Source organism: Xiphophorus hellerii, chromosome 22, assembly GCF_003331165.1.
Source record: "Xiphophorus hellerii strain 12219 chromosome 22, Xiphophorus_hellerii-4.1, whole genome shotgun sequence".
In the NCBI taxonomy this organism is placed as follows: domain Eukaryota; kingdom Metazoa; phylum Chordata; class Actinopteri; order Cyprinodontiformes; family Poeciliidae; genus Xiphophorus; species Xiphophorus hellerii.
The window spans coordinates 16,119,054-16,131,021 of NC_045693.1; the positions used below are offsets into that span (position 1 = coordinate 16,119,054).

Genomic DNA, 11,968 nt, shown 5'->3' on the forward strand with positions numbered 1-11,968 from the left:
ATCTAAAGTGCCATCTCTGTAAATTAGAACATCACCAGAAAAGTTACTGAGTTTGAAAAGTCTAACTCATATTGATTCATTACACAAAGTGATATTTCAAGCATCTATTTCTGTTCATTTAGATTATTATGACCTTCAACCAAAAAATATAGTTTCTCTAACAATTAGAATATAATACAAAATGAATAAAATATATTTTAATACAAAAATGTGCAGCTGCCCAGCAAACAGTCATTGAAACCAGAAACGGCCATTGGTAAAGATGGCAGTTTACAAAGTGCTGTAACCAAGCATACTTATGAAAAGTTGAGTGGAAGGAAAAAGTGTGATAGAGACATGTTCACAAGGAAGAGGGACAAACAGGATGACAGGATTGTATAGCAAACCCTGTTGGAAGTTTTTTTTTTTTGGAGCCACCACAAGCAGAAGAATTCAGGATATGATCCACAACATCACCACACAGAACCAGACATTTTAGAAAAGTTTTACCTAAGCTAAGACAAAAGAGAGCTGGACTGTTGATCAGCTGCTTATCAGTGGTTCAAATTCCTCTTTTCAGATTAAAGAAATTAAGATCCCAGAGTCTGGAAGAACAGGAACACAGAAGCCAACATGTTTCAGATGCAGTGAAAAGGTAACACACAGCTGAATATGGAAGCTAAGAGATCTGATGTTGATGGGTCACTGCGCTAAATCAAGTCCAGAGTCAATGCCACCGTCTACCGGGAAATTCTTGCGCATCTTTTGCTTCCTCTGCTGACAAACTGATTTCTTTTTCCACCAGTACCTGACACCTGGCAACACAGCAAAACTATCAATACCTCTGAGGTAATGCTGGGAGGGAGATGAGATACATCAGCGCCTACAATAAAGAGCATCAAGGCTGCTGGAAAAGAAAGCTAGACTTCCTTAACACCTTAACAAAGTCGCAGGTGGATTCCCTCCATGCACTAATTAAAATAATCAATGCAAATGGTAGAGCCCATGGACCCATCTTTCTGCCGGTTGACATACTGTGTTGAAAATAGTTTCTTTATTGGATTTATTCAGATCTTCTGATAAACTGAATCCTCGGCTATTATTACCTGTAAGCTCTAATCATTCAAACAGCTGAAATGCATCACAGCTTGGGTTCCACTGCGTTTGCCTGCAGAACATCACATTGACAAGGCCTCTTCCTCCTTGCCAGAAACGCATGCCGAGAAGACTTCTGGGAGTCTTCACCACATAATTCTTCAGATCCCATTAGAGTTGTAGGATTAATATGTTTACCCACTGTATGCGCCACAGATCCGTCTGGGAAGAAGCTTTTTAAAAGGTCTCTAAATAAATACACTCTGTTCTCCACCTCCTGTCTCCCTGTCCCTGATGTGATTACACCATTAGATGCCCAGTGCCAGTTTACCATCATAACGCAGTTCTGCCTGTATAAATGAAAGCAGGACATTTGGAGGGGCGGCGGTGGGGTGGATGTCATATTTAGTGGTATGCAAGTGTATTGTGCCAGGAAGAATGAAGTCTCTTCTTCTCAGAGGAAAAATGTGGACTCGGGTTGGAGAAGCCGAGCAATCAAAGTGTTTTTCTCACTTTTAGTTTTGCTGCACTACATGATGAACACTGGATTTCATTGTTGTGCTGGTTGGTGATGGAGTTTCATAAATGTCATCGTTCACAGTGTGTACAGTCATACTTTTTCAGTGGAATTTGGGGCAAGTGTCCTGTGACTTATGTAACTTCATTCCCAGCTATTTCAACATACTTCCTCCCTTTGGAGAGTATTTTAGATCTTTGAATGATTAATTATACACATAGATTTTACAAGGCACTTCACCTCTGGTACTTGGCCTTTACTTTGTTATGGCTTTCTCCACTAGGGGAACACATGGAGCTCAGCTTCATGCCTAATCAATTATTAAAGGTTTAATCAGTCATTTTACATCAATTTCTATTCACAAAGAAACAGACCAAATCTTCAGGTAAATTTATCTTAATGAAAACAATGCTTTAAAAAAATCCATTAAATTTAAAATCATTTCAGAACTGAGGTTGTAAAATAACATATAGCAAAACTGCAGTTTATTAACAGGCACTGAACTTGTGCCGTGACTTCTAAACAAAGAAACAACAACAGAACTTTCATGGGTAGATTCATTCCAGACAGATTTCCAGGTGCTTCAGCAGCTCTCTGTACTCGCTGGCTGGGTACTCGTTCTGGCAGGTGGGACACTCCAGGATGCTGTCATTCAGCACGCTGGTGTGAGAAGAGGACGCCAGGCTGTCTCTGGGGGACGAGGAGGGTGGCATCGCCTCTTCACATGAGCCCAGGTCCTGCTGGTCTCTCTGACACAAACAGAGCCAAACGTCAGTTCAGATTAAGTATCAGGTTGAACCCGATTTCTAGGCGAATCTATAACTCTTATCCTATGACACTTAAAGCTGCACAGATTTCACAGTAAGATGCGAAAGGATGTGTATGGTAATAAAAGCAGAAGCGTACAGCACGTTAAACTAACCTTGACCCAAGAAGCAAAGTGTCTTAATTCAACTTTAAATTTCATCACAGAGAAGAACTAAAATCTGAGTTCTTTGCTGTATTCATGCCAACCTTTGACTGATCTGGGGAAAGGCCTTCTGCTCTATGTAGCTTCTTCAGAATTCTGAGCATTTGCTTCTTTAAATATGAAGAGTCCCGCTTTGCATCCTCAAGGTCTTGTGAAGAAATCTTGAGCTAGAATTTAAAAAAATTTGCTAGTGCAGCGAAACTTGTAAAAGTGTAATGTTATTGGCAGAACATTTCAAAGTTCTTTTTATAAGCAAAACCTCATGAAAGGAAGGACTATATATTAATCTGTTGCTATATGGATTAGGAGAATCCAGATGCTTTGTCGGTAAAGGAAATCAGAACTGAGACAAGTAGAACATGTCTGTTTCTGACCTACCTGTCTTTCCAGGTCTGTAATCTTTTCCTGGTCTGCATGGTGATAGTTTAACATGTACCTCTGATAGAGGCTTGCCTGAGAAACAAGCAGACATTTTTGTTTTCTAGTCTAGAGTCTTCATTTTCTGACATGAATGGAAAGAATTTTTGTTATGGTTTTACAAACAAGTTACTAACATTGTAGTTTTAAGAACCGGAATGTATTATAAGTTGACATGTCATGAGTATTTACCTGCAGCTCAAAATTTGTAGACCTTCGTTTCTCCTCCTTCAGCCTGGCGTGGAGTTCTTGGGTCTCCTCCCTCAGCTGTTGCTCTTCCTCCTCAGAGTTATGACATCCTTCTTGTGGGCTTCCTTTGCTTATTGTTTCACTCTTCAGTTGGTGGATGAGAGCCTCCAATTCTCCTTCTCTTGCTCTGAACCTAGACATGAAGTTCGTATGTAGCTTACAACCATTTAAAATCTTCCCTGTTTAGGACAGGACTGAAAGTGTCTTATTTAACCTTTTTTCAGCAATGATCAGCTCCTGATGAGTCACTTCAACTTGTTTTTTGAGCATATCCAGCCAGACATCAGCCTGTCTCAATTGGTTTACAAAGAGTTCTTTAATCTCTCTTTGTGGCTCTGCTGTATTGAAAGGATTACAAGGCAACAGAAAGATGGAACTTGTTAAACATGTTTACTACACACTATTAAACTATGTCATCTTGAAAGAAAATGCTGCAGATGGTAATAAACACTGTCACTATGGGATACTACAAAACAATCTAGATGTCTTAAAAAACCTAGTTGTGACAGTAGGCTGCCCTCGGTTGTATTAGTGGTGAATACTTGCTGCCCACTGTCCCTTTGACTCACCATCTGAATGCTCCTCATTGTGCTGCTTTGAGTGGGCCTGATTGGTTTCATTCAGATGCTTCTCCAGCCATAACATTTTGTCCAGAATTGCCCTAACATAGGCCTCTCTCTGCTGGTCATATTCCAGCCACTGCTTGTTCTTTTCCAAAGCCTTGAAGGATCGGATAAATGAATAAGAAGAACACAAAGAGACAGCTGGACGAGGAGAGGAATGTGAAGTACAAATACTTAGCGACATGTATGAATCTGACCCAGTCATACTTTGTTACATGAATAACTAAAGTGAGTAAAGTAGTTTTCACAACACTTGCATCGTTGAGCTTATGCTGAAGATGAGAGATGGCTTCATCATTGGTGAATGATGGGGAATCCTACAAGACAAGAGAAACATAGAGACAAGACAAGCACATTACAAAGTCAACCATTAAAATCAACATAATTTCAACGACAACAGTGAAAAACGAGCCATGCGAAAGATGGCTAGTAAAAATTCATAGAAATGAACATAAGGCATGATTAATCAAAAACGAAGAGGGAAAGAAAAACTGCTGCCATCTAGTGGTTTAAATCAGGTAAGGCAAGGACTCCCTTAGAAAAAGATAAAAACAACACAAGGTAGTTTAGCAGTTGTGCTTATACATCAAATATTTCACAACGCTGTGAAACATTTCTCCTCCTCTTTCTATGACATCACAACAATTAGTTGGTGTCGACTCAATTTTTATCATGCTAACATTAATTTAAAAAAAAAAAAGAACAATGCAACCCTTACCTCTGAGGACAAAGTTGTTTTTTCACCTTTTGGTGGAAGCTGCTGACGACTCTCGAGCCACAGAGTTTCAAGAGCGAGGAGTTTCTGTAAGCAGGTCAACAGCAAAAAGTAGTTTCCAAAGCCAAGAAAAATATTAACATAACTAGACAATATAACCAAACTCTCAGAAGTTCTTTCCAATAATAGCTAAAACATAATTAACTTTGCTGTGCTTACCATCACAAGCTTATTGTGTTCGGCGTGATGATGGGACACCTCAGCTAGAGTCTTCTTCAGCAGGATATTCTCCTTCTTTAAGCTGCTGATGATCCTTACAAGCTCTGAGCTGAGTTTTTTCTTGAGTGAGGCATTGCTTTTATAGGCTGTCATTTTTATCACCTGTTGAGAAGAATTAGAGCCAGTAGAACAATACGAGACTGGAAGATGCTGTGTTTTATAAATATGAAAACACAAAAACATCCATATTGTAGTAGTACTACCATAAATCTGTTGTATTTTAAAGCACCTTGTGCAATATTACATTTTATCTAGAAACCTGAGGTAAAGCAACCAGGTGCTTTCAGATGCTGTAAAGGCATTTGCACGAAAGCATAGCCTGGTATCTTGGTCTTATTGGTGTCTTCTACAGTAGTTTAAAAACGTAATTCATTACTTTGCGATTTTTTTGCATTACCTTTACTCTTGTTTTCTTAATTCTCCATTTAGATAATTTAATTAGCAGTGGGGGATGTAGGGGGCACTATATATATCTTAAAAATTGAAAAAATATCCTATCAGGGCCATTTTGGACAAAAGAAACAAAAGAATAATAAAAGATGAGTACATTTCTGCCCAAAAAATCTCTGACGTTTTGACATTAATTTCACATATTTACAGGAAGAAATTAGGATATTTTCTATTTTTAACAATGATGAAAAATTTCTAATTTTTTTTTTCAATTTACCATGACTAAAGGCTTTAATTTACAACATTAAAACTAGAATACTCTCTAATACTCTCTCATATTGTAAAGTCAGAAATGTCAGAAAAAAAATCTTAAAGTTATCAGAAAAAGTTCAGAAGTTTGCTTAGATTATTGGGACCAAAAACTGCCAGACACCAACTAAGATTGCGGAGGTAAATGTAGGGGACATGCATCTGCACAATCCAGCAGGTTCCCTCACATTCTGGAAAATATCCAGGCGTGCATCTCCTTTCTTCTTTCACTTTCTGTTGCAAGTAGCTGATTTTATAAGCTCAGTAAATACCTTAGTTTTCATATGATAGATATATGCATCTAAAAAATGGAAAATTTAAATGTTTATCTTGCAAATTTAACACTTTTCAACAACACAGCATCCACGTTATTTGTCAATAAAATGTAAAATTAATCTAAAAACATTCTGATATTTTTGGAGGATATTTCTTCCTCGGTGGCCAATTAGTTGTTTTTTTTTTACATACAATGGCCCTAATACTTCATCATAGTACTCTAAGACAAACACAAAAATTTATAAAATTATGTAATTGTTTTCATTTAAAACAAAAAAGTCAACATTTATCTCTACTGCTGATTAAATAATATAACAGTTGATTATTACAGGAAATATATACAGTATAATACAATATAATACAGTATATATATATATATACGTATATAACATTTGCTATTTTGAAAAACAGACTGCAGACAATGAAAACCCTCTAAGTTTCGCAGTAATTTACAAGTGCTTCTTTCTGAGAATAGCATACGTAACATATATTTGCAAAACTTTGTCATCCAATGTAATTTAAATCACAGGTACAATAAAGGAAAGTTTAAGTGGCTTTGAAACCAACCTTTAACCTTTTGGTACCAGTAACTCGGCAATGCATGAAAGGCAATGAATGTTTTACCAGGAGTTAGTGAAACTTTGCTTGTCTTATAAAGAACAATCAAAAAAATCAACACTGATAATATTTCTAGAAAAAAACATAACACCTGATTTAATCTGAAATTATCAATGGTTAACTTGGGCTATGAGAAAGCACATTCCTAGAAGATAGATTAGCTAAAACAATAATTTTTAAGGCCTAATTTTTACAAACATAAACATAGAGTTAAGTGACCCATAGACAAACTTGTTTTTAACTAACCTCAACAAGTTAAACAAGCTAACGGTTGACCTTCGAGCATAATGAGACATTTATTTACCCAAAGAAGATCGTCTTCCGATCTGATAAGTGCTTCTTTTCTGTCTGTCTTGATCTTTTAAAAACATATATAATTTCTCGGTTCGTCACTCAGTCTTATTGTGTATGTTGGATTTAGCTAGCTGAACAAATTAAGCTAACGCTACCTGCGCTTTTCTGGAAATTTAACATGTAAAGGTTTTTAACACAGTTTCAAACGAAACCTACTGAAATTGGTTAGTTAATTTCTTACCTGAAAACGTTTGTTGCTATCAAAATGTGGCCTCATTCTTCTGAGGTATCCTACTTTAAACTAAAGTCACTGCAAGCGTTAGGCGCGAAAGCTTCCGTTTGGAAAAGAAAACAATTATTTCACTATAGCAACGTATTGGTACAAATTCAAAGTTCCGTTGCAGTTAATTATATTAGAAAGATAAGCCAAAGACAAAAGAGGAAAAATACCTGGGAAAGTTTGAAATCCTCAGGCTATGCTATTCTCGGATATTGAGACTCCAGGGGGCGCTGTTGCCTCTATTGAATTTATACTAAACCCAGTGACTGCATAACTGTATCTATTTTTCCAAGTCTATGCGTATAAGCTGAAAAAACAGCTAGAGAAAATCGCACTAAATGTCTTCCTCAAATATAAATCTAGTGTTATTTTTATTTTATTTTTTTAAAGAAAACGAATTAATGAATAATTAATCTTTATCTTCCACTGAAGATCTAATACCACCAATTTTCAACAGAGACCTTCATTCTCACACTGCAGGTTTCCTGGTTTTCCAGTATTTAAAAGCAGATTGGTGTAGGCAAACCTTTTGGCCATCAGACTGCTCTCCAGAGGAACCAGCTCCCTGTTTTTGTCCTTAAAAGTAAACTTCTTACATACCTTTAAGAACTGACTTTTTCTGATCTGAATTAAACTTCAGAGTGGTAGGTTATCCTGGGCTATTTTTGTAGTGGTTTCGCTGCTAGAGAACATAAACACCCATATTGTTCACTTATATTAAACTCTGAATTTAAATTATTTGCAGTCACCATGAATTTTGTGACGGCCTGGTATGTTTCTTTGTTTTGCTGTGGCACTGTGTTTGAACTATTGCTGGCAAAAAATGTTCTTTTTTAGCTGACACAATTCATCCTGTCATTTTGTGTTTAACAGCCCTTCTTGACAAAACTATTGAAGGAGTTATTGCTGCTACTCTTGCTATTAGCCCATTAAATTAATATTGGCTCAGAATTCAGTTCAGTTTAATTCAGATATTTATGTAGTACGAGCCATGCCAAAGATGGCTAGTAAAAATTCATAGAAATGAACATCAGGCATGATTAATCAAAAACGAAGAGGGAAAGAAAAACTGCTGCCATCTAGTGGTTTAAATCAGGTAAGACAATGACTCCCTTAGAAAAAGATAAAAACAACACAAGGTAGTTTAGCAGTTGTGCTTATACATCAAATATTTCACAACGCTGTGAAACATTTCTCCTCCTCTTTCTATGACATCACAACAATTAGTTGGTGTCGACTCAATTTTTATCATGCTAACATTAATTTAAAAAAAAAAAAATGAACAATGCAACCCTTACCTCTGAGGACAAAGTTGTTTTTTCACCTTTTGGTGGAAGCTGCTGACGACTCTCGAGCAACAGAGTTTCAAGAGCAAGGAGTTTCTGTAAGCAGGTCAACAGCAAAAAGTAGTTTCCAAAGCCAAGAAAAATATTAACATAACTAGACAATATAACCAAACTCTCAGAAGTTCTTTCCAATAATAGCTAAAACATAATTAACTTTGCTGTGCTTACCATCACAAGCTTATTGTGTTCGGCGTGATGATGGGACACCTCAGCTAGAGTCTTCTTCAGCAGGATATTCTCCTTCTTTAAGCTGCTGATGATCCTTACAAGCTCTAAGCCGAGATTTTTCTTGAGTGAGGCATTGCTTCTATAGGCTGTCATTTTTATCACCTGATAAGAAGAATTAGAGCCAGTAGAACAATACGAGACTGGAAGATGCTGTATTTTATAAATATGAAAACACAAAAACATCCACATTGTAGTAGTACTACCATAAAGCTGTTGTATTTTAAAGCACCTTGTGCAATATTACGTTTTATCTAGAAACCTGAGGTAAAGCAACCAGGTGCTTTCGGATGCTGCAAAGGCATTTGCACGAAAGCATAGCCTGGTATCTTGGTCTTATTGGTGTCTTCTACAGTAGTTTAAAAACGTAATTCATTACTTTGCGATTTTTTTGCATTACCTTTACTCTTGTTTTCTTAATTCTCCATTTAGATAATTTAATTAGCAGTGGGGGGTGTAGGAGGCACTATATATATCTTAAAAATTGAAAAAATATCCTATCAGGGCCATTTTGGACAAAAGAAACAAAAGAATAATAAAAGATGAGTACATTTCTGCCCAAAAAATCTCTGACGTTTTGACATTAATTTCACATATTTACAGGAAGAAATTAGGATATTTTCTATTTTTAACAATGATGAAAAATTTCTAATTTTTTTTTTCAATTTTCCATGACTAAAGGCATTAATTTACAACATTAAAACTAGAATACTCTCTAATACTCTCTCATATTGTAAAGTCAGAAATGTCAGAAAAAAAATCTTAAAGTTATCAGAAAAAGTTCAGAAGTTTGCTTAGATTATTGGGACCAAAAACTGCCAGACACCAACTAAGATTGCGGAGGTAAATGTAGGGGACATGCATCTGCACAATCCGGAGGATATTTCTTCCTCGGTGGCCAATTAGTTGTTTTTTTTGTTGTTGTTTTTTTTTACATACAATGGCCCTAATACTTCATCATAGTACCCTAAGACAAACACAAAAATTTATGAAATTATGTAATTGTTTTCATTTAAAACAAAAAAGTCAACATTTATCTCTACTGCTGATTAAATAATATAACAGTTGATTATTACAGGAAATATATACAGTATAATACAATATAATACAGTATATATATATATATATATATATATATATATATATATATATATATATATATATATATACACGTATATAACATTTGCTATTTTGAAAAACAGACTGCAGACAATGAAAACCCTCTAAGTTTCGCAGTAATTTACAAGTGCTTCTTTCTGAGAATAGCATATATACGTAACATATATTTGCAAAGCTTTGTCATCCAATGTAATTTAAATCACAGGTACAATAAAGGAAAGTTTAAGTGGCTTTGAAACCAACCTTTAACCTTTTGGTACCAGTAACTCGGCAATGCATGAAAGGCAATGAATGTTTTACCAGGAGTTAGTGAAACTTTGTTTGTCTTATAAAGAACAATCAAAAAAATCAACACTGATAATATTTCTAGAAAAAAACATAACACCTGATTTAATCTGAAATTATCAATGGTTAACTTGGGCTATGAGAAAGCACATTCCTAGAAGATAGATGAGCTAAAACAATAATTTTTAAGGCCTAATTTTTACAAACATAAACATAGAGTTAAGTGACCCATAGACAAACTTGTTTTTAACTAACCTCAACAAGTTAAACAAGCTAACGGTTGACCTTCGAGCATAATGAGACATTTATTTACCCAAAGAAGATCGTCTTCCGACCTGATAAGTGCTTCTTTTCTGTCTGTCTTGATCTTTTAAAAACATATATAATTTCTCGGTTCGTCACTCAGTCTTATTGTGTATGTTGGATTTAGCTAGCTGAACAAATTAAGCTAACGCTACCTGCGCTTTTCTGGAAATTTAACATGTAAAGGTTTTTAACACAGTTTCAAACGAAACCCACTGAAATTGGTTAGTTAATTTCTTACCTGAAAACGTTTGTTGCTATCAAAATGTGGCCTCATTCTTCTGAGGTATTCCACTTTAAACTAAACTCACTGCAAGCGTTAGGCGCGAAAGCTTCCGTTTGGAAAAGAAAACAATTATTTCACTATAGCAACGTATTGGTACAAATTCAAAGTTCCGTTGCAGTTAATTATATTAGAAAGATAAGCCAAAGACAAAAGAGGAAAAATACCTGGGAAAGTTTGAAATCCTCAGGCTATGCTATTCTCGGATATTGAGACTCCAGGGGGCGCTGTTGCCTCTATTGAATTTATACTAAACCCAGTGACTGCATAACTGTATCTATTTTTCCAAGTCTATGCGTATAAGCTGAAAAAACAGCTAGAGAAAATCGCACTAAATGTCTTCCTCAAATATAAATCTAGTGTTATTTTTATTTTATTTTTAAAGAAAACGGATTAATGAATAATTAATCTTTATCTTCCACTGAAGATCTAATACCACCAATTTTCAACAGAGACCTTCATTCTCACACTGCAGGTTTCCTGGTTTTCACTACAGTATTTAAAAGCAGATTGGTGTAGGCAAACCTTTTGGCCATCAGACTGCTCTCCAGAGGAACCAGCTCCCTGTTTTTGTCCTTAAAAGTAAACTTCTTACGTACCTTTAAGAACTGACTTTTTCTGATCTGAATTCAACTTCAGAGTGGTAGGTTATCCTGGACTATTTTTGTAGTGGTTTCGTTGCTGGAGAACATAAACACCCATATTGTTCACTTATATTAAACTCTGAATTTAAATTATTTGCAGTCACCATGAATTTTGTGATGGCCTGATATGTTTCTTTGTTTTGCTGTGGCACTGTGTTTGAACTATTGCTGGCAAAAAATGTCATGTTCCTTTTTAGCTGACACAATTCATCCTGTCATTTTGTGTTTAACAGCCCTTCTTGACAAAACTATTGAAGGAGTTATTGCTGCTACTCTTGCTATTAGCCCATTAAAATTAATATTGGCTCAGAATTCAGTTCAGTTTAATTCAGATATTTATGTAGTCATTATTGTGCCAATTCACAGCAAATATATAGCACTTCACAAGAAAGTCCAAATAATGTCTACTCTTAGAAATATGTAATCAAATTTATCCAGTACAATCAAATCGTACAGATATGTTCAAATTCAATTGCAGACATTTCAGATCCTATTTGTAAAGCAATTTAGTCAAAGTCACTTTATAATGCCATTTGACGTAAAGTAATTTAAGGAAGCCTGAGAGTTCTTGGCACCAGTAGTTCTTCCAGATGCAAGAACTACTGCATCTGTTTTAAATTATATTTTAAAAAAATGAAAATACATCATAATAGTTCATCTCGATATACCTGTGGTTATTAATCATTGTTATACATTGAAAGGATAACAATGTCATGTTATTGTTAAGCACCTGGATTTTTAAAAATTACAGC

At 35.5% G+C, this 11,968-nt stretch overlaps 1 protein-coding gene across 1 annotated transcript; it reads right to left on the bottom strand.

Annotated features, from left to right (window-relative positions):
- Positions 1 to 397: 397 nt before the first annotated feature.
- Positions 398 to 11,011, bottom strand: LOC116713015 (centrosomal protein of 55 kDa-like). Its single transcript, XM_032552912.1, has 12 exons — positions 10,531 to 11,011; positions 8,526 to 8,687; positions 8,310 to 8,393; positions 4,785 to 4,946; positions 4,569 to 4,652; positions 4,048 to 4,167; positions 3,797 to 3,947; positions 3,442 to 3,565; positions 3,171 to 3,360; positions 2,940 to 3,014; positions 2,606 to 2,728; positions 398 to 2,340 (listed from the first exon to the last, which is right to left on the bottom strand). Exons 1-12 carry the CDS (start codon positions 10,564 to 10,566, stop codon positions 2,149 to 2,151), a joined length of 1,503 nt encoding a protein of 500 aa, XP_032408803.1. The 5' UTR covers positions 10,567 to 11,011; the 3' UTR covers positions 398 to 2,148.
- Between the last annotated feature and the right edge of the window lie 957 nt (positions 11,012 to 11,968).